Source organism: Pezoporus flaviventris, unplaced genomic scaffold (genome assembly GCF_033815535.1).
Source record: "Pezoporus flaviventris isolate CSIRO_AGI_PZ_B2104156 unplaced genomic scaffold, CSIRO_AGI_Pfla_v1 ptg000011l, whole genome shotgun sequence".
Classification (NCBI taxonomy): Eukaryota; Metazoa; Chordata; class Aves; order Psittaciformes; family Psittacidae; genus Pezoporus; species Pezoporus flaviventris.
The window spans coordinates 2,150,790-2,173,737 of NW_026892559.1; the positions used below are offsets into that span (position 1 = coordinate 2,150,790).

Below are 22,948 nucleotides of genomic sequence, written 5' to 3' on the forward strand. Positions count from 1 at the left end.
GTTGGAGAAAAAGGCCAGGATACAACATAGCAAGGTGTCCACTCTCACTACATAGCAAGATTTCCCTTGAGTCCAACAGAGGGGAAAATAGCCCTGCATGCTAAAAGGCAGGTCTACAACTGCCGTAGTCATCAAGGCTTAGGGTAAAGGCAATTCCACATTAAACACTGCTACACATATATAATTCAAAGGTTTCTGATTAGTGTCTAAGGTAACCCCAAACATCTCTTCCATGAGAGTCAATTTCTGCACAATAAACAGACGCTTTCACCAAAATAAGCATGGTGCAGGACCAGGGGACTTCTGCAGAGCTCTACAGAAACTCATTTTCACCAAAATTCTCCAGAAGTGGTTTTTACCTTCTGATCCACAAACTTCTGCAAGTCTGCAAACCGTTAATGAGATGTCTGTGGAAGGTAATGACAACTGTTCAGTTTCATTTGTTATATAGAAGTTTGAAAGGAAATATTTCTGTTACAGATGCAGGGTTATACCAACCAAAAAAATATTGGAAGGCACTACTGACAGTTATTGAAAGACAGGTATCTTTTATATGACATTCCTATCCTGGGCAGTGACAAGCGGTGCCATCTGAGGTGTTCTCCATCACGTCCAGAGCCAGCCCTGTATGCTCACCCCAGGTGAATGTTTGATTCTCAACCTGGTCTCATCCTACTGTTCCCAGTGACAAAGGAACAACAGCCTGTAGAATGGCTCTTCCTTGACATGGTCTCTGATGGATTTGCAGAGGTATAGCTGTCAAGGTTTGCCATTCCCTTGGTGAGGCACAAGAAAGGTTAGATTCAGGTCACTCTCCCGTAGCTCTGTTGTATTACTATTTGGCCTAGTATTAGCAAAAACCCATCCGATTCACCCAGCAGGACTCTAAGCTAGGGCTCACTTCATTTGTCTCCAGAAAATAGCTTTTTCAGGAGAGTATATCCCACAGCACTCAAGATCCTTCTCTTTCAGAGCTTTGTCTTTCCAATACCCAATGTTTCCAGCACTCAAACTTTCTGAAGAGGCTAAAAGTACCCAAAACACCTCTCAGGACCGTTTGCAAAGCTCTTACCTAGCATGTCACGTTAAGACTACTTAGATCTTGCTCAAGCAGAAATTTATAGGCACAGATAACTCAGAGGAAAAAGCAAAATATATAACAACCATTAACATGGACAACAAACCAACACCCCCTCCAATATTTCCTGTTTCTGGGGATCATGAAGATCTTCTCCAGAATAAAAGGCCCGTCGGGTTATGGATATCTTCTCTCAACTCTGAATCGTCAGGTACTTCCCAGCCAAGAAATACTGCACTGACTGGGCAGTGACAGGAGTTCTCATAGTCATACTACCATTATGCTATCTCCTTTTCTCCTATCTCATAAAACAAAGTGTGCTTTCATTTCTCCTAGCTTTTGTTTTGTTCTGCTACCAATATAACTTGTTGCAGTCCAGTTTAGAAAACAGACGGGCCTTCCTCAGAGACAAAACAAGTGTGGCAGAACAACATCCTCCTCTTCCCTACCTGGTGTCAACAGTACCACAGCTGAGAGCTTTTCCCACAGAAGTGAGATTTTCCTCAACACTCCCAGACACTTACCCTGTGTAAGCTCTATATATCTAAAACCTTAACTGTGTGATGAAAGGTGGCATAGAAAGAAGTTTAAGTAAGTCTTTGTGTTGCTGAGGATACAAACCTGAAGTGCCAACATCTTTCTATCTCTTGAGGGATGTTTGTGGCACTGTACTCACGACAGAATGAAGCTATTTGTCTGCCTCTTCCCACTTGACAACTGTGAAATCTCCACATCCTATCAATAGGATCTAGGATAACCACTGTGATACAGATCACCAACTAGGATCACCACTGAGTTAGACAGAAGAGCTGTATGACCACATACACCAAAACACACATACGCCTCACCATTATCACTGAAGACAAAGTTGCATTACTCCTTAGGTTTTATTTTTTAAAGTTTTCTTTCCTTCTCATGTTTTGATGATAAATTTGCAACTAACAGCCAGGAAGTCAGACACGATCCCAGCCATTTCCAAAACAGTTACAATCTCAAATGCAGTATCACCTGGGAGGGGCAAACTCACCAGTACCTTTGTTAAAGCATCCCGAACACCAAACATGGTAAGCAATTTTGCAACCAACTAAGAATGAGACTGAGACTGGCAGCTCATTTTGTATAGGTCCCTTAACCAATAATCTCTACTGCTATCATGCACCTTGGTAAGTAATGTCGATTTTTGAAAGTTAAATATTTTGATTCCTGCCTGTCTTTTTAGATCACCAAGGTCCTTTAGAACACTGGCATTTGCAAAAGATACCATCTTGCAGAAAAGCAAGCAACAGGTTAAAAGAAGGAAAACCTAAATGACATTTAGCTGAGACCCCAGCATTGAAGAATCATTTCAATCCTGAGCAGTTATGCAGGATTTCCCTCACCTCATTAGCTGATATTAACTCTGTCATCCCCTGACCAGTACACTTCATCCAGAAATATGCCCCTCAGGGATCCCCTTGGCCCTTCATCAGAGGAAAAGTCCCTGTGAATGACACCTTCCTGAGATTACCAAGACAAGACACATTATCGAAACACAGCCATAAACAGGAATTGAGAAAGGTGGCACCTGTTATTTCAATCAATTAAATACAGAATTAACATAACTTTATATTACTAATACACCACCAGGCCCACCCTGACCTCTTTAGTTACATGTCATGCCTCTTCTACCCTTCCTTTGCAAATACTCTGTGAATTCTCCAGGGTAGGAATCCAACCTTTCTTTCTGCATAGGGACCCCCACCACGTGCAGATCCAATATATAATGAAATGGATCTTTTTTTCAGTGACTGTTTATTCCAGGATGCCACTCCAGACCCTGTAGCAGCTGAAAAGCTACTCCAGAATTCAGATTATCCAGCAAGCAACTGTATCCCTATCAACATTTTAGCAAAAGCACAGCAGTGCCCCACTCCTGCTAGGGTGGTAGTTCATTCTCAAGTGATTTTAAGATTCAGCCTCCCTCTACCAAACACCTACTGTTCTTAATTCTGGCAAAACTGCTTCTCTCTCCTATCTATAAGGACTAAAAGATGCTCCATTCCTCAAGGCACTTATATGACTTTATTACCACCACTCACCCCTCAAACAGCACAGCAAGCCATGCAGAGTAAGGCTGAGACATCACGAAGTAGGAAGCTATAACACCACATAACCCTCCCCCCCCCCCCCCCCCCCAAATCTATTCATTTAGAAGGAAAGTACCTGCCCAAATTCAGAAATTAGGAAGGAAACAAAGCAGACACTGAGAAGACATTTCTCCTGTCCCACCTTTACCAGCTTTGCGAAGAGACACCATCTGTCCCGGAGCACATAGCCATGGCCTGCGAAGAGATTTCAATCTGTGCCACAGGGGTTCTTCACTCCTTCTAACTTACATTACCAGATACAAGAAATTACATTTGCCTCCCAACTTGCTTCTAACATTTATTACAGCTGACAATCACAGGGCCTTGCAGTATGTCCATTCATGCCCACTAACTACAGGATACTGCCATGTTTCCATCTCAGTTTCGCGACTGCTACTGCCCCCCCCCTCCCCGCCTGACAGGAAACAGATTGTGCCTCCTCTGGGGCACCTCCGAAAAGACCCTGGCACAGAAGGCAAATAAGGACGGCAGAGCTCGAAGGAGGAGACCAGCGGAGGGTCACAGCCACAGAGAGAACAAGCAACCTACGGGAGCACCCGGGAGCAGGCAGAGGATGCCCGCAGGCACAGGGCGCCCCACCGAGCCTGGCCAACGCACTCCGCACATGAGTCACCCGTCGGAGCCCAGACCCTGCGTCAGCGCCGTGGGGGAGCCAGGCGAAGCCGGCCCAGGGGCTCGGCAGGGGGGCGCCCGCCCTTCATAGCCCCAGCAGCGTTAGTTCCCCCCCGCCCCACCGTGCCCAAGGAGCACCTCAGCGGAGAGGGGAGCGGGGCGGCAGCGGGCGGTGAGTGAGGCGCCTCACAGGTGGTTGAGCCCATTGCCGGGATGCCGGCCGTCGCGGGAGAAGGAGCGGGGCTGAGAGCCGGGAGGACAAGGGGTGGCGGGCCGAGCGCGGCTGCCCGCGGACAGGGACACCGCCCGTCTCGGCTCGGCGACCCCGCCGGCACTCACCTGCTCCCGTCTGCGCCGTGTCCCCCTCCGCGCTGTCCCCACAGCGCAGGCGACCGACCCCGACCCGGCGGCCTCACAAGCCGCTCCGGAGGGCGGCGCGGCGCGCATGCGCGGCATCCGGGCGGCGGCGCGGGGCGCTGTAGGCCGCGGCGGGGCCGGCACTGCACGGTACGCGGCGGGCCCGGGAGCAGCGCTAGGCGCCGGCCCCCGGGCGCGGACGAGGTGCACGAAGCCGAGGGAAGCGCAGGTGGGGTGGCGGCAGTCGGCTCTGCAGCGGCCTCGCAGGAGGCAGGGGCAGTCGTGCCCGCCGCGCTCACTGTTAACGGTGAGTGGGGCGACAGCGACGGGGTGACAAACCTGGACGTGCCTGTAGGATGCTGAGAACCTCCTCAGTTCTTTTCCATCGTTCAGGTCTAGGTTAATACCTAGGTTAATACCAAGGAGAAGGGGAGCTACATCTCTGGCCGGTGCCGCTGCTGGAAAAAAGAGAGTGAGGTTGCAAACCAGGCTCTTCTAAAGAAGAGAGGTCTCCAAAAGGATTTGTGTATTGCGCCACAGGTTTCTAGGAGGGTGACATTTTCCCGTGCATTGCTGTTACGCTTTTTAAACTGCCCAGGAAAACAAGTGCAGTGCCTCACTGGAGCTGGCAGCCTCTACCTTGCATAAAGGTGTATTTCCTGATGATGAGAAAAAGATACGTGAGCTGTTCCTCTTCTCTGCACAGGGTTGTTTTTGTGTTTGTTTGGGTTTTTTTAATCCCACCAAGGCTGAGGAAAGAGGACCAAAAAAGGAGGAATATCCACATTTATCTGTTTTCTTTCTTGGCTACCCGTTTGAGTAATAGTTTGAAAATTCCCAGTGTTCAATTAAGAGTTACCCTTTCCAAACAGATGGCTAATTAAATGTTAATAGCATGAACAGGCAAAATGTTTTAAACACCATAAACCTCACAAACGTGCGAGACATTTTGAATGCTATAGTCGAGAGGTGAGGTAAAGCCAGAGCAATCTAGATGAGAGGACATCATGGTCAATAAGACCAAAGCTCTTGAATTTCTCTAGCATCCAATGAATTCCAACAGTATTATTATTTTTTTTGAATCAGACAAAACTCTCTTACAGTAGGAATGACTTTGACATGCCAGGGTCCACCTGCCATTCAGTGTCAAGCACCTACAGCCAAAGACCTGGAAAAGTAAATCACAATGGCTGTTTCCTAACCCATACCTGTAAATATGATTTTCAGAAGCTACAGAGGCACAGGTATAGTATCAAACCACAAAGGGAGTACTGAATGACCCTAAGTTTGATAAACCAAGTTCCATGGCCTCTCTATTATTCCTAGGTGTTTTTTTCCTATTTGCTCCCCAAATCACAGAACCCTGAAAACCAGGGCAACCTCTTATTGTCTTTGAGGTACCTGGGGAGGAAGTTTCAGAGCAGATAAGTAAGAAAGAAATGGGAGTGGGCTCTGTTCTCCTTACCCCTGCTCTTCAACAAGTCATTCACACATGAATTTCATGCAGCACCTGGCATTGCTTTTTAAACAGCTGTCAGTGCTTTGTAAGGGGCCATTGAAAGGGACTGTGATAAAGTTACCTTGTCACAGTCAAGCGTTTCTCAGTAACTCAGCACACAATAGATGGAGGCTTGATTAAACAGCAGGCAAAGAATGAAAAGCCCATCTAGAATTAAAGTGGCTGTAAGCTCTGGGGGTTAAATGTACTGTAGAGAACCAAAATTACATGACACAGTAAACAGACCTGGTTCAATAAGGCTTTTATTATCTTTCTGTATCCACACACCTTTGCAGAATATATCTAAAGTGCCAGCTCAATTTTCCCACCCATCTTGCTTTGGTATGGAATCAGCACTGGTCGAACCTCCTCCTTCAGGAACTTTGCCACCTGTTCAAGAAAGACAGAGAAAAGAAAATGAGCAAAACAAGTGACCTGCCTTCTCCTCCTCATTCAGCCCTGTTTTTCTCACTAGGGTCTCTTTCATAAAGCCACCTAGCAGTCTGATATGTCCAGGGTCAAAAGTGTGAAGCCCACAGGGAAGAAAGTCAAGAAAGCCAAGGAAAATAAAAGAGGGAAATGTGTCTGCCTTAGTAGTATGCAGAGGTACATAATATGCACATTCTCTGGCATAGAATAGGACACGGCATTAAACAACATGTTGCTGTGTTATAACCAGCAGGACCTGTAGCTTCTTTCCACTACTTGCCTGTTGAGGAGCACGTCCAGTGAAAGAGGAGGGATCCAACAAGCTTTCAAGTTGCTTATGGATAGGGCTGAAGTAAGAATCAGCACAGACACGGTCAATGAAGTCATTATCACCCCCCTCCTGTTTCACAACAGCAGCTGCTTGCTGGGAGAGAACACGAATCTTCTCATGGCAATCCTGTAGGAGCAGGGAGAAGAGGAGGGGGAAAGAAAGAGGTCATTCCATTGCTACCGACAGCACATGTTCATCCCTTGTGCGGGAGGGAGAAACATCAAGAGGTGCTGCACTGGACAGCACATAAATGAGGCACAGCTTGGACTGCAGAGTCTCATAGACCACTATATTAAAACTAGATTTTCTTTATTCTTCCGCATCTGCTTTGTGAGACTAAACCAGTCTGAATGTCACATATGTTCCCTGTTTAATTATGCCACAAAATTATGACACTGGAATCCTTTACACTTTTTCACGTTTCGCAAATCCTCCTAAGTGTCACTATAGGGTTGTTTTTTTTTTTCCAGTTGTAAACAATATAAAACATCTACAGATTTGGAAAAGAGAAAAGAACGTGTCCAAATTAACAAGCAGTAAGACTTATGTAAACCATGGTTTACATTAAGGACAGACTGATGGAAAAAAATCCCACCTCACAGACCTGAAGACTTTAAGACATTCTCTCCCGAAGAACTCTTACATGGCACTAAGACTGGCAAAACCCTTACAATAACTGTTCTGAAAGACTTTGACTTCCTGTGGAATCAATCGCTAAAAACAAGGGAACCAAACTGCAAAATCAGATGCTCCATGATGGCCCTAAAATAGTCATGTGGTTGCATTTACAGCCATATATGAATGTTCTCCTCTTACATATTATCCTTGATCTATCTTCAGTTAAGAGGAAAATAATCCTTTTTCCTGCTTCCAAATGCTATCTTGCTCCAGCACTGACCTGTGTCATGTGAACAGATCTGTCTTCTGAATGTTTAGGGAAGGGTGCTATTCACTAGTGGGGAAAGGAAGTGAGCTTCTGTGCTATGAGGTCGGAAAGCACAGAAAATGTCCTGTTCCAGAGTTCTCAGCACATAAAAATGGAACATATGAACATGAACAACTTTTATAAATGTATTAAACTCTATAGATTTGTAATTAAACAGCACAAGAAAGAAGGCAGGTCAATAATAAACACAAATGAAATTCACTCTTCAATCTAATCAAAAGAGAGAGGACTGTTCAAGTAACTATGGGATAATTTAGAAAGGGAACCAGCTGAAAAGATAATGAAACTTATCCACATGGTGTGACCCTTAATATGTTTAGTTAGAAAGCTTACTGACTGATCCAGTGACAAACATGGGAGACACAGGGGAAAAAAAACCAACCAAACAAAAAATATGTTCCCTGACTAGCATCATGGGTGAGTTGCTACAAGTGTTTCAGAGAACTAGAACCACATATTCTACACAAAGCTTCTAGCAAACACTGCCGCTATTGCTATCTTGCAAGTTTAACCTCTGTCCCTTATGTGGAAATAATCATTAATGGAAAAAATTGCTATCTTAAGGTAAGTGAAAATAAGCTGTTTTATTAAGATGTAAATTTGATTATCAGTTTTAAGTTGAATTATGAAATTAAATGATATGGAAATATAATCTAGTTGTGCCTGGATTTATTTACCAAGGAAAACATTTAATTTCAATTTGCTTGAACACAGAAAAGTGAACGAAGGACCATAAACAAAGTTAATAATAAAAAGCACTATACTGAATTAGGGAAGAGTGTCATGTGAGTGAATGATTTGGAATGGTCTTACTTGATTTTTCGTTAACATCACTGATTCATTCTTTTAATTTATAAGGTAGCCAAGTGCCAACATATTCCATTTAAAGAAGTCTGGCCTGTGTTCCAAGTTCCTTCAAACATTTACAGAAAGAAAATGTCTACTAGTATCTAGTATAAAAATAGGTCTCTTTCTTCTCCAGTACAGCCAGCCAGATTAGCTCAAAGACACAGTGTTCCTAACAGAAAACATGGATCTCCACAATTGCTCTCCTGGTGGCTTTGCAGCACCAGTGTGATATTAAATAACTCTTTGGGAGTAGGTGGAGAACAAAGAAAGGTGAGACAGTCAGGGCAAGAACCCAGATACTTTGGTTTCTCAGGACTCAAATGCCAGGCAGTGAACAAAGGTATTTTGGACTGCATTTGTACCTGACGATTGCCCCCTGCTTTCACCATCGCCATGATTATATTCTCTGTGGCCATAAACGGCAGCTCCTGACGGATCCTCCTCTCAATCACCTTGAACAAAACAAAAATAAAACAGAAATAAGAAACAGCATTATAGAAATTCTGTAGACTGGGACTCCTGGCAAAGTTTTCTTCTCCCTTTCAATCTCCAGGACTTAGCTCTGGAATTCCAGGTATTGAAGCTGATAACACTTAGAAGCTCTATCTTGTAAGGGACGTTACTATGGAAAAGATGTACAATTGTTCACTTTGTGTTTTGTTTTTTTTTTTTTAACCTGTAGGTTAAGTGACAGGACTGTACGAGATCTGTCTTTTGATGCTGAGTTCTACAGATCCGTGTTGTAGCTCAGGGAAAAAATATCCTCTGTGAGAAGTTTTGAATTTACTATCTTTTAGCTTCAGCAAGTACCCTTTGCATGTCTGCCCTGCAAACAGGGAGAGTGTAGCAAGAATAGAGAGCAAAATTCAGAAACTATTTGGACTAACAGATAAAAATGGAATCCTTTGAGTAGAATGATTTTCATACACTTTGGCATAGTTGCAGCCTTATCAAGGCAGCAGCACTGCATACATTATCTCCTCCTTTACCTTTGGATATACCACAAGTCCCTCGGAGATATTCTGCAGTGTACTCAGAATGATGTCAGCTGTGAGGAAAGCCTCAGCCAGACACACGCGCCTATGAAACACACATACCCAGGGCCCCAGTTAGCAAGAAAGGCCATGTTCCAGCCTACCTCAGATCCAGCTCTTCAGTTTCTGTAAATAATTCTCTAAATAGCACTACTGTGGCCTTAAAGCTGGAACTGTTCTCCTTATGGGTGCTGCTTGGTGCTTAAATGTCACAACCAGGAAAACTAAAGAACATCTTATAGCGGTAGCTCTCAAGCTGGGGAGAAAGGAGGGGGGGTTGGTTTGTATTATTACTATTGTTGTTGTTATTATTGTTATTATTGTCAGTAGAGGGAGAGAGAGGAAGAGAAAGGGTGAAGGCACACATATAAAGCTCCAAGATAATTCAGAAATTACACAGGTAGGAAACAGGGAAGAAAGTTAGAGAGCTAGCACACTTGTGAGTATCTTCCTGTGTTCTATCCTTCCCTCCAGGAGTAAGACTGCTGCACACTCATGCTGTGCCTGGCTGTGCCCAGTTGGGAACTTTCATAGCAATCCATGCATTTAGTGGGGGCTTCCTCCAACAGACCAGCTCCTGGTCATAGAGGAGGCTCCTGACAAAAAGAAAAGGAAGGAAAGGAGTAGTGGGGACTGAGCTGTATCAGGCAAAAGGCCCTACGTCACAGTGCAGCAATGACAGCATGATCCATCTGTGATAACAGTGCCATTCACCGGTGATAGCCCATTCTAAACTGTCAGATTTTAAAATATACTAGTACTTGAACCTTGTGTTACATTTAAGTAACAGTTCTATCTCACTGTCTTAAAAAGGATTTTGCTGTTTTGTAGGCTGATGGCATTTTCTCCTTTCAAAACACTGTAGCTTTAACAAGAAAAATCCAAGGCACAGGATTTTTTAATTGGATTATGAAGTAGACAAATGACCCTTTCTATTAGATGAGATGAAAGTAAAATCTGAAGCACCCCACAGCATCTCTCAACACTTGGCAGTGAATGGGAAATAAACACACCATATCAACCAGTATCAAATTTCTTAGGTTGTTTGTTGCTGCCTGTGCAGCTCTTAACAATATTAGCAACTGTGGAGTAAAGTCCTTTTGGAAAAAGATCTTCTATGTTTTCATGACATTTTAGGCAGACGTTATGTTTGCGGAGACATTTTTAAAATAATGTTCTCATCAACAATCTTAACACTGGTTTACAGCCAAAACTGTCGCTCATTCTTCCAAAAGCCCCATACCTTAGGAATCTAAAGACTTCTAAGATTCCAGGAGATCAAATTCTGCAACAAAAGACTACTTTGAAACTAAAACATTTCAAATGTAAATATGAGCTTTATGCAAATATAATACTAAGCAGAAAGTGGAAGCACTGAATTTAATTGCTGCAATTTACTTGACAATACTTACAGATAACTTTTGCTCCTCTAAAAATAGTCATAATGAAGAGTCAGAAAGCAATGTTTGCTGAGCAATAGCTGAAAGATCTGCACAGGTTTTCCTGAAGCATTACTTAAAAATAATGTTTGTGCTCTTTCTTTAGGATCTGAACTTGTTTACTCACTGTTCTTGTAAAGGATAACACTTTCTAAAGAGATTGGAATAAGTTTCTTTAGAGTATTTAGAGGGTTAAGGGTTTACTAATCAAATGTTGCATTGTTCTTTAAGAACTGAAGAAGAGCAGGGTCAAAACTCACATTCAAAGCAGGGCAGAAAATTTGAGAAATGTGAATACTGTTATACTACGCCACTTTTGCTTTTATTAAGCATGGCTTCTGCATCCCTTCCTCTCTCTACTGGTTTACTCTGCAGAGAATCATGACAAGAAAAAAACCCAACAGCTCTAATCTGATCTTGTAGAGGAAACAAGTTTGTAGTCTCTAGAGTCTATTGAGACTGCTTTTCATCAAGATGGTAACTTGTAGTTTTAGTTCAAAAATAGTATTTTTTAAATACATCAAAGGGCCTTCCTGCCCAAGACCTGCAGAAATTGCTGCACTGCATGATCTAAACAAACCTGTTGGCACTGTCATCCAATGTTCGCTCAAACCACTGCACAGAGGCTGTTTGGAGGGGATCCAGCACTAGAGTCATTAGGTGTCGAGCCAGGCTGCAGCAGCGTTCTGAACGCATTGGATTCCTCTTGTAAGGCATAGCACTTGAACCTGTGAAAGGAGAAAGAATGATGGCATCAGGGCGACAGAAGTAGTACACTCGAACTGAAGAGATGAAGGTCCTTCCTCGGAAAAGAAAAATGTGTCAGGAATCGTGTTTTCACTACAGCCTCAAAATACAATTTTGTAAGGACAAGATGGAATAAAGAAAAGTACACCACCATGTTTCTCCCCTTCAGTTTAGAAACACCCAAACGTGGGGAGAAAAGGCGAGAAGACATTTTGCAGTTCTGCAAGACAGAAGAAGTACTACCTCACAAAAAGAACAAATGGCCTTAACTTTTAATGCAGTACTTAGCACCATCTCTCTAGGCTACCCATGGCAATGTTGAAGACCTCATCTGCTCAATAATATTGTTCTTCAAAGTCAGATACTTACACTCTGCCTGTTGAATGGGTATCAAAACCATTCACAGAATGTAGAATGGTTCAATGACTAAGGCTTCATTTGCCAATTCAATCCTATGCAACTATTTAAGGGACCTGAACTTTTTTCCAGCCAAAAGTCAAATCTCTTCCTCCTGCTAATGTCAGAAACACATCACAGGTATTCTTCCGGCAAGGGTCCAGCCTAATTTCATTGTTCCAAACTTGCCTGTTTATAAAGACCAAAATGCTGAGTCAATCTGAAAACCTACAGCTCCAGTCAGCTTCAAGAAGAATGGAAAACACTAAGTACTCCTCAGACCCAAGTCTTCCTCTGTGGGGAATGGGGCATGCATGACTGCTTCTGCTCTCCCCCCAGACTCAGGAAGTGCATGAATACAAATCTGATTTTAATTCCTTACTATCCAAAAACTTTTGGGTAGAGTTCCCTTCTTTTTCTTTTTTGTTTTGTCCTTCTTTTTCTTTAAAAAGGACTTAAAATACTAATAATGTCAAACCCCAGTTAATTTAAAGCAACCACTGCAGTGACATCTCTAAGTATCATTAAAAGGCTGCAGCAACGTAAATGGAAAAATACATGCACTGGTCTAAGAAATGCCTCCCATCTCTTACCAATCTGGTCTTTCTCAAAAGGTTCCTCTATCTCCTTCAGGTTGGCCAAAAGACGAATGTCAGTACAGATCTAGAAAAAGAAAAACCCAGAAATTAACAAACAGAACCAAACTAACACACACCAGTATATGTATACTTCTGTTAGTGTTCTTGGAGAAGTATTTTCATCTGTGTCTGAGAACTAAACCAGGGGGCACTGAAAAATTTGACCAGAAGACTGACAGTGCAATCATACTTCCTGGCCTAAAAATCCCAGTCAAGAAAACATGAGGAAGAATGCATGAGAATATAACAGGACTCCAAGAAGAACAAATATTTGCAGGGAATGGAAGACAGACCAGGAGGGAACACTGAAAATGCATAACGAAATTACACAGTGATTTGCAAACACAAATAATGTGTGTTCACTGGGAAAGCCAGCCTACAAAATAAAAGAATACCACAGCCCAAGAGAATGAGGGAGGGAACAGAGATAAATTGATGAAAAGCATCCACAAGGACAGAATAACACCATTATCAGAGAAGCAATTAACAAGGAACAAATGGTGAAATATAAAAACTCCATATACCACTAGGAAAGACATTTAGTTTAATTGGATCAATTTAGCATAGATTAAGTTAACATCTGGTGTGGGATTTGTTAACCCATCTTAGAATCTGCTCAGTAAACTTGCTTTATTTGCAACTGGTCTTAAGATCTTTGAGGTCTGATTACTAGATATGTACCCAGCAGTGAATTTCCATGATCACAAAGAGAACAGCTAAACAAGGAATAACAATATTTCTTGAGAAGAGCATCCTGCACTATAAGCACCTTCTCTTCACAATCTAAAATGTTTTTCCCTCTTCCCAGTGTATACAAAGAGAGTGCTCACCTTGTGTATAGATGCCCCCAGACTGGCCAGCACAGACAGGACTTCAATATCCACCTTGCGACTATAGGTCTGCCCTGTGACCATATAAGCCCTAGAAATAAGCACAGAAGGTGAGTTCTCCAGACAGATACAATGGTAGTGCAAGACTTTGAACAAGGAGTGACATAGTTCTTAAAAGTGGAGGGCTGTCACTCTGCCCTGATGAGAATAACTCTGGATTCAGGCTGTCAGTTTCTTGGGGCAGCATGCACATGGCAGAGAGAAAAACAGAGGAAGAACTGACAGCCATGCTTTGACAGAGAGACAAGTAGAAGCAGCCTGTTTAGAACGTGAAGTTTCCTGCAGGAAGCTGCAACTGGGAATGGAAGATGGCAAGGGGAGATAAGTCAACGGCAGCACAGATGTCAATTTGGCAGTGAGGGGAAGATAGGTCAACAGAGACAGTAGGAGTCACGCTTTGCTAACACCAGATATAGGTGACCAAGTATGCTTGTTACATACCGTTTAAATCCTGCCTTTGCAGTCACTAATCTGTCCAGCTCTTCAACCTCAGGGTGAGAGAAAAAAACAAAACAAACAGAGCTCAGAATGCAACAACTCAGGAAGGTCAGCAACAGTCAAAAGGATCCTCTGCTTTTCTCAGCTGTCAACAAAAGTTGTACTTGCTGGGAAGCCCCCCCCCCTCCCCAAATTCTGCTCACTTTCACACAGGGCCTTGTCAGTGGGCCCCAGAGGGATCACAGTGAATTTGATGCCAGAATCTCCATGTTCTGCCAAGGAGGACAGCATTTGGCAGAATTGCCAAAACTGCAAGTGTATGCCCTGGGCTGTCTGACTTACTTTACTATGGTCTCCCTCAAAGAGCTGCAAAAAGCTGGCTTGAGTGCCAGTGGTGCCTTTGACACCCCGAAAGCGCAGGTCATCCCGAGCCCGCTCCAGGTTCCGCAGGTCCATGCACAAGTCCTGAATCCACAAGCAGCAGCGCTTCCCCACAGTGGTGAGCTGCGCAGGCCTGAAAACAACCAAGAACAGAACGCGATGCATTGATAATTTGCACAGCAACTCCACAAGGACCACAGTTTGCTTCCGAGTCTGCTGTTAAGACCTCCTTGTTGGTTGGTGTCTCTGACTCCTTTAAGCAGAAATTGGAAAGACGTGGCTTACACCAGTAAATGTACTGAAGATATGATCATTCTTTTGAGAAATTAAAAGCACAGAACCATAGAAGGGTTTAGGTTGGAAAGGACCTTAAAGCTCACCCATTCCATCCCTCTGCCATATGCAAGGACACCTTCCCCCAGACCAGGTTGCACCAAGCCACATCCAACCTGGCTTTGAGCACTGCCAGGGATGGGGCAGCCACAGCTTCTCTGGGCAACCTGTGCCAGTGCATGGGTGTTCGAACTGGACGATCTTAAGGTCCCTTCCAACCCAAACCATTCTGTGTTGAGACTTCCCGGGTACCTGCCCGTCTTCCCGCGCCTCCGCTGGCGGAGGGCGCCCCCTGCCGGCCCGCGCGGAGAGAAAACGGATGGGAGAAACGCGGGGGGCTGCATCTATCCGCCTATCCTTCCCCCCAGTTCTGTGCGTCCAGGGCACAGGGGATATCCAGGCTAACTTACAGCACCCGTGTGAATTTCGCAGTGCAGAAACATCTGCATCCACGTTGTGATTTTAAATGATTCCTCTTAAAGGACTGCTCCTTCTTATTTATAAAACAGGATTCCTCAGCGTCTGGCCAAACATACAGTAATTAACATTTTCTGGCAAGACTTCCGCTCTGAAATAAGTATCTGCAAGCTTCAACCACACTGTACCCTTGCAAATGCTTTGAGGAGAAAAATGGGGAGATTACAGAATCATAGAATAGTTAGGGTTGGAAAGGACCTTAAGATCATCAAGTTCCAACCCCCTGCCATGGGCAGAGACACCTCACACTAAACCATATCACCCAAGGCCTCGTCCAACCTGGTCTTGAACACTGCCAGGGATGGAGCATTCACAACCTCCCTGGGCAACTTATTCCAGTGCCTCACCACCCTAACAGGTGTACTGAGTTGAAATACTTCAAATTATCCACACAAGCTCCAAAGACAAGCTCCACACTATTTCAGAAAAAGTATATGCACATAAACAAAGTGCTCCTGATTAAGCTCAGGCATAAAAAGGAAGCACACAAGATGTGGAAGCTCAGATTGGTGATTCAGGAAGAATACAAAGTAACTGCTCAGCACTGCAGGGCTGGGGCTAGAAAAAACGAAACCCACTAGGATCTGTTTGATGTGGGATGTGAAAGACAACAAGGCCTTTCCAAATAGGTAAGCAGGAAAAAGGAAAGCCAGGGAAAACATGGACCTGCTCATAAATGGGGTAGAGACCTTGATGACAAAGTACACAAAAAAGGCTGAGGTATCAGTGCTTCCTTTACCTTAGTTTTTATGGCTTTGCCTTGCATACACTTCTTGAATACTCCTTTGTTCTCTTTCCAAAAGCCAAGGTAAAACTCAGCCCAGAGAACACTCCTCCAAAAAGCTGTAGATGAAGAGGGACCTAGGACTAGAGCTGATGGAGCTGACATGGCATATAAAGCAAAAAAATTAACTGGATACCTGACTCAAAGCTCTCACTTCCCTTTGGCAGAAATTCTGAAGTGCCAGACACAGTCTGACATGACCTGTGCTTAACTTCCCTGCCTTTCATGTTCCATATCACCAAGGTAGAAGATCCAGGCTTACTTCAAGGTGTATAGTTTAATGCCTCTGAAAGCAAACTATCTTCATGAAGCAGCAGATTAATCTACCCCAACAACAGACCAGTCTAGATCTTGTGGTCCTTTGACTCACTAGTCTGCCTTAATCCTGTCTATTCCATTCCATTCCAGTCTAGTCTATTTTCCTATTTATTGTTCTATTCTATTCTATCCTATCCTAAAAGCAGTCAATGTCAGAAGTGCTGCACAAGATGTCAGTTTCCCAAAAAACAGAAAACAGTATCATCCTGTTAAGCAGAAGAAATTCTTCCTGATTCTTCCCATGGAGCCATATAGGGATATATGAAAACAGATGGATTTTCATCCCTTTAGAAGAAAGCTTCAGCTATAGAGACACAGTAGCTGTAGTAAAAAGTAGCCAGGAACAAACCTGTCTAAGCTGCAGATAAAACTAACTTAACTGACAGAAAAACATAAAAAAAATGTGACTGGAAGACAGGCTTACTGCAACTCCCAGCCATGCTTTCTGAAACAGCACAGAACATCTGTGTTGGCCAGGAAGTCGTTCTTTATGAAGTTGTGTTAAGACAACTGCTGACAGCTAATCAAAGCAACAGTTCAATTTCTGAGACAAGTCTGGAGTTAGGAGCATACTTCTTTTCTGAACCACTAGCAATGTCTTAATGATGTCCAGCAGTACCAGCTGCCAGTGGTAAGAGACAGGAAAAAGAAGGATGAAAGAAAGCCATACCAGGTCAATTTAGGCAAAGCACAGTCAACAAAATGAAAGCAAAGGCTGATGGCTACTTACTGGTAGTGAGTGAAGCCCAAAGTAGGTAGGTCAGCATACTTCTCAGCAAAGTCGGCCAGCCGGCTGATCACCCTTGCAAGCTGGTGGGTGCAGAGAGGATAGATAAGAGGTGGAATGAGAGAAAAAACACACAGAAGAAGCTAGCATGCTTAAGCATAACAGCCTTGTGAGAGAAAGGGGAGGGAAACAACTGTGCAGCCCTTGTATACTCCTCTAATTGTTGAATATCATGTGTTTCATTTTTTCAGGGCGTGCGCATAATTTCTGCTTGCTACAAAACTCAAGCAAGAGACAATACAAGTGGCTGGACTGCAGCTCAAACTAGTCTAGTCCTCATGCCCAACCTAATACTGCAGTTGGTTTGTCCCTGGGTACTTTCTGTACTCCTGGAATTGGTCAGAAGTAAAGCTACTTTGTGGATAATTGACACAGGGGAAAATGGGTTCTAAAACATTCAGGTAATAGACAACACTACACACCCACTATATTTGACCTCAGAAAACTGTATTACATAGCTTCTTGAATGCTGACACACTCCTAGGAATACAGTCAAGAGGATGCCTAAGCTGACCCTGAAAGCAATGCAGTTGTTTTATAAAACTAGTACCCATGGCACAGATAAACAAGGAGTTGCTTATAATTCCCATGGTGGGCAAAGACATATTTGGGAAAAACTTAAGAAAAGACAGGCAGGTAACTGTTCACTTGAGAATAACCCAGACAAGCTCCTCCTAGCTTCCCAGCAAGGCTTAGGAAAACCAAAGTTAAACACAGTCTATTCACCGGACATCAGTGCTGCCCACTTCTGAGACACTGCACAACTGCCTTCTCACCTTGGGTAGCAGCAGGTCAAACCCGTCACGGAGGACAATCAGATCCTGAAGAAAAGCAAAGAAAGGAAGTTTGGGCCTCGTCTGAAGGACCAGACACAATGGCTTATCTCAGAGAGGACACGTAATTAAAATGTACTTTGCCCACTCAAACATCTTAAAATGAAAGCTGTTTTCCTTCTTGTACCAAATCTTGACGCGAACTTGCTTATGACAAAAATGGTGGCTCCATCATTGCCCCTTCTTTACTATCCATAGAAAGTCATACTGGGCAGCAAAAAACCCACTTCTACTGACTGGGTCAGGACACCCATGGAATGACAGACTAAATCATTCATCCTGAGTGGAAAAAGCAGGCACCATAGGCTAAAGACAACAGGAAAGTAAGTGGACTGATCATGCAGCAGTCATCTCTACTCCTGCTTTAGAGACTGAGATACAGCTAGGTGAAAATGTCACAAGGAAGGTGGCATTACCTAAAAGCCAAACAGGCTTGCAAAGGAGTAGGGTGAAAATAATCACGCAGCAGTTTCTTGTAGGACAAAAGTGGTTGTGAAGTTGCAACGACTGAGACACGGGGGAATAGCAAATAAATACTGAGAAAATTAGTTTTCATTAAATTAGGTTTTTCATCAACATTTTTCATCAACATTTTAACAGTTCTGTACAGCAGTGGTACTTCCTTTTTCACTTAACACACTCATCCATTCTCTTGGATGCTTTATTTTTATTTACTAATTGAAAAGCTTTGAAAAGCTTTATTTTTATTTAATACCCTAAATTAATATAGTAGTTCCACGCAGCTCACAGGCTGCATGTATCAAAAGTGGCCTTGTTTCCTAAGTCAGTGAACTCTTGTCCTGATGGCGTAACTGACACTTTCCATGTTTCTGCATGCATTTGCAACTCACCATCTCTTATCTCCTTGAATATTTAACATACAAGCAGAGCTTAGGGAACAGTTATTTTCCAGACAGACTTTCCTTCATCACAAAAGAAAGAAGGTAAGAGAAATTAGCCTTTCTAGGGTAGCTAGGATAAAGAGGAATTAACTTCAACGGTAAACCTAATAAAAATGTCTGAAAAAATCTATTTAATGTTATTTCATAACAAAAAGTTTTTAAAGAGCTATCAAGTAAGCAGCTGTAGCTTTGTTTTGCCCAGCTCTGCAGGCGGGAAACAGAATGCATTTGATTACCGTATTATCCCCTACATAACAGGAAGTTGCTCCAAGGTGAATGATTGCTGCAGCTTTTGGACAGCAGTGGGCAAAGGTGTGAACATGGGCCATCACATCATGACGCAGCTTCTTCTCTTCCTCTGCTGCCATCTTGAAGTCAATGTTGTCCAGATTGGCTTCCATCTCCTTTATCTGCTCATCTGTGATAGGAAGCCCAAGTGACTGCAAGAGGAAAAGAGCTTTCTATTTCTTTCTGTTTTTAAGAGACAACCCAAATTGAGACAGAAGCTGTTTAGGTAATTTGCTCCCATATGACATCTCAGGGAAGCATGGCAATTTAGCATAATCAAGAGCTGTAACATTCTAGGGTTTACATTCAATGTAACATTCAATGCTTTCATTCTAGGGTTCTCCAATGGGATAGGATGGTACTCAGATGGTCCTCTTGGGCTTCATACCTTCCTCAGTCATGTACCATCCCTGTGACAACTATAAAAATTAGACATGTGGGGAAAGGTGACATAAAAATAATATAGCTTTAACTTCTTCTAATGAAATTTACCCTTTGGGTAATCCAGCTACCATGTGTCTAGATAGCTTGTGTCAGGAAGAACTCTTTGGACCACAACTAAACGTACAGAACTGTGAACAGCTGGATTAGAACATATGGAAAGGTACAAATATTTGTACCTTCCCAAAAGTCCTGAAGAACTTCACCTCCGTCTGAATCTGGAAGTCTGGGAAATAAGTCACTTGATCTGGAAGCAGGAGATAAATGCTCCTAGTTCGCATTCAAAAATATCTGTTAAACCTTTTCAGCAAGTTGACTTAGAATAAGATATCAAAGCACAGAATTACACACTGGTATAACTTTTGCACAGCTCTATACTTGCATTTGCTAGTTAAGCTGAGAAAAAAAATGGCTGTTCCTGATACTGAGAGTTTAAAAGCCCCACAGTGAACTTGGCATTATTTCCTTTTCCTAGTTAAAATGCTATTGCCTTGTGCATTAGTAATTAGAATTCACTAGCCAGAAAGCTTCAAGGATAAAAAGTATTTCAAAAGCTGGTTCTGTTTAGAACCAAACTGACTGACATCATGGTTTGCAGATGTGGAAACTGGAACTAGAGAAGACAAAGTATGCAAAGCAGATGTGTCTTCAAGGTCTTCATCAGATAATTGGTACTCATACAACTTAAAATGTAATGTTGCAAGTGTATACACAACCAGGAACAAAAGGAACAAAATACCAACCGTAAAGGTTTTCTGCCTGATCCAGTTTCCAGTGAAATAATTTTCCAGTTCTTATTTCACATATTTTAAGTGGATTACTTGAAAATTTCTCTTGTAAGCAGGGTGATCATTGAAACTTATTACCTGGCCGTATTCTTCACCTAAAACTTTATCACTGAACTGCACATTCCCTCTCTTACTACTTTCCTGCAGCTTTTGGAAAACCTACAGTCAGATATTCCTAATACTCTGATTTACTACAAGAGTAAGCAGTATTCAAAGTTCATTCATTACTTTTATTTTCTTTTAATGCATCCAAAAAGAAATATTGTGTACCTTCAATAATGAAACTAAGGAAACTGCTTCTATCTGTAACTAACTGACCACTGACAGAGCTGACAGGTGCTGAGAGTAACTGACTCTTCTTTCTGCAGCCCAGAGCTGACATCAGAAGACAAACTCATCTGGAATGAGGAGACAGATAAAAATAGTCATCGCCTTCCCACTACAAAAAGGCGCAAGATCTGTCTCTGGTTTCTGGGAACAAAACTCAAAGGTGGGAATGGGAGAGAAAGCAAGGGTCAAGAGACAGGGGAACCCCAAGTTCAAGACTTGTAAGTTGGATATCTGGCAGTCTCAGCAGCTTGCTTTTCTCTTCTTGGGCATGTTGTGTAAAGTATCATGTTCTTGAACAGAAAAAAAAAGTGGTGATTATCTGCTAGAATTGATATGACAGTGTTTAGGTAATCATGCTTTGAACAGGCAAAGCTTCTTAAGCATATATTTTTGGTACTGACACTTTCTACCTTAGGTGAGATTTGCAGCAACTCACTCCAGCAGTTCAGCTGTGACAATACTGAGCAAGTGGCATTTCAGAGGGCAATTCCTATTTAACACAACTGTATAATTACATCTTCAGCCTGGCAGTGTTCAAGGCCAGGCTGGACGAAGCCTTGGGTGGCATGCTTTAGTGTGAGGTGTCCCTGCCCATGGCAGGGGGTTGGAACTAGATGATCTTAAGGTCCTTTCTAACCCTAACTATTCTATGATTTGCTGCAGCATACTATTGATAAGGCCACTGTAGTGGTATGGTCATTGAAGAACAAACACAATAATAGCCCTGTGAACCCTTGTTCATTCTCCGGCACGATGCTTCTCTGCCCTTACACTAACAGCCATATCTATTGCTTGGATTGCTTCCGGACAGAATGGAAACTGAAGGACTGCACAAAACAAACGAGCAACTACTGAGTCTGAAAGCTAAAGATGCCAGAAGGAAGGGTGGGTTTGTGTTGTTTTCTTCTTTTTTTTGGGAATGTATTACAGCTTTTTCACGGTCAAAAACCTAATATGAGATTTCCTCTCAGTCACAAGGACTCAAGTTAGGGCATCTTTAAGATTGACTGTCTCAGCTAGAAAGGCTGTACTCATATCCCTCATTGAGACCAAAGTCAAGAAAGTTTATCTTAAACTGCATTTTAAAAACGTTAACTCTGCAGCCTCTGTTAACAGTTTACAATCATATGGACATACTCCCAGCTGCTGATCCCTACTAGCTGAATTGATACTGATCTTTTGTGCTTTCAGAGGTTCTTTTGTGGTATTTGGCCTGTCAGAAACGCCATAAGCATTTCTGGGTAACTGTTCTGCTCACTTCAGCCAAAAGAAAACTTATCTCAGGAATCAGGGCTAGCTACAAACAGCTGGCTGCAGGTGAATGGGGTGGTCCAGTTGGCACGGACTGACAGCAACGGGATTGCACGAGAAAGTTCACACCAGACATACCTCCTGAAAAGCAAACAGCCTAGTGCTCCAGCAGGTCACCAGTGTTCTCCCAGAACACTGAAACCTCCCACAAAAACTGCTTAGCAAAGCTTTTACAAAGCTAATTTCACAAAAAAAGGACAAAATTGCAAGAGGGAGGGCATGAGATAAGGTGATTTGCAGATGGGTAGATGACAGGATTGCGTAGGAACGGTTGTGTAAAACTGTGCTTGCAAACACACCCACCCACACCCCCCGACTTCTTCTTCGTCCCCCAAGGGCAGCCAGAGCCCGAAAGCTGCTCTGGACAATGCTCTCCCGCTCACCCCGGGCAGACCCGGGCCGCTGCTCGCTCCCATTTCCCGGGGAGACACGCCGGCCGGTTCCCGTGGGTTCCGGCCCCTCAGACCGACCACCCACCTGCCACAACCTGAAGGGAAGACGCTCCTCCATGGCAGTCCCCGCTTTCCCCCTAGGGCCAGCCCTCATCCTCCACCAGCTAACGGGGGTGTCCCCGTCCCGCCGTTACCTTCTCGGCCTGGGCGAGGTAGAGCCAGAGGCGCCGCCAGGTGCCGAACTTCTTCCTCTCGCTGAAGTTGAAGCCCATCTCAGGGCTGGCGTACCGCGACACCAAGGGCGAGCGGTACCGCGCCAGCCCGTCCTCCTCAGCACCGCAGGTCGCCATCACCGCGACGGAGCTGCCACGGCCGCGAAGGGAGTGAGGGCCCTCAGGCAGCGCGGGGTAAGGGCGAGCAGCGGCTCCGCCCCGGAGTCGTGAGGAGGGCCCGCCCACGGCGCGGAAGGCGCCCCCTGACGGCTGGAGGCCACGCGTGGGGCGACGGCAGTAAAGATGGCGGCGAGGGCACAGCGTAAATAAACGAGCAGCAAACGCGGGTATTAAATGCTTAGCAGCCAAACACATTTATTAGTCTTTTTCTTTTTTTTTCTTTTTTTTTTTTTCCAGGAACCCAAAAATATTTTGTAGTTATAATGTAAGCAACTGAGTTGCACATAATACAATCATATCTTTCAAAAAAAAAAAAAAGAAATTAAACATAAAATAAAAACAAAACAACGAAAAAAAGCTGT

General features: G+C 43.6%; 2 protein-coding genes and 1 long non-coding RNA gene across 4 annotated transcripts in view; 1 reads left to right on the top strand and 2 right to left on the bottom strand.

The window, feature by feature from the left end:
* SGSM3 (small G protein signaling modulator 3) overlaps positions 1-3,602 on the bottom strand; it is a 29,228-nt gene extending 25,626 nt beyond the window's left edge. The window contains exon 1 of one of the 2 annotated variants that reach the window (XM_061450775.1): positions 3,347-3,602. The gene's annotated coding sequence lies outside the window, so the exon portion shown is untranslated. Of the gene's footprint in view, positions 1-3,280 lie in introns of both variants that reach the window. The other variant, XM_061450776.1, reaches the window with a different exon arrangement.
* Positions 3,603-4,907: 1,305 nt separating this feature from the next.
* On the top strand, positions 4,908-6,967 carry LOC133267981 (uncharacterized). Its single transcript, XR_009742930.1, has 2 exons — positions 4,908-5,438; positions 6,375-6,967. It is a non-coding gene; the product is annotated as an uncharacterized LOC133267981 (long non-coding RNA).
* On the bottom strand, positions 5,940-22,589 carry ADSL (adenylosuccinate lyase). The gene is made up of 13 exons (XM_061450748.1): positions 22,389-22,589; positions 18,881-19,084; positions 17,686-17,730; positions 16,853-16,932; positions 14,172-14,343; positions 13,833-13,879; positions 13,332-13,422; positions 12,457-12,526; positions 11,301-11,448; positions 9,237-9,327; positions 8,610-8,699; positions 6,402-6,578; positions 5,940-6,082 (listed from the first exon to the last, which is right to left on the bottom strand). The coding sequence occupies exons 1-13, from the start codon at positions 22,542-22,544 to the stop codon at positions 5,996-5,998; spliced, it is 1,458 nt and encodes a 485-aa protein (XP_061306732.1). The 5' UTR covers positions 22,545-22,589; the 3' UTR covers positions 5,940-5,995.
* Positions 22,590-22,948: the final 359 nt, after the last annotated feature.

Excerpts from the sequence above, each read along its gene's own strand:
- ADSL (XM_061450748.1), bottom strand. The coding sequence starts at position 22,544 with ATGGCGACCTGCGGTGCTGAGGAGGACGGGCTGGCGCGGTACCGCTCG. Across the intron at positions 14,344-16,852 it reads TTGGGCTTCACTCACTACCA|GCCTGCGCAGCTCACCACTG; the intron begins GTAAGTAGCCAT and ends GGTTGTTTTCAG. Across the intron at positions 6,083-6,401 it reads CTGGACGTGCTCCTCAACAG|GTGGCAAAGTTCCTGAAGGA; the intron begins GCAAGTAGTGGA and ends TTTCTTGAACAG.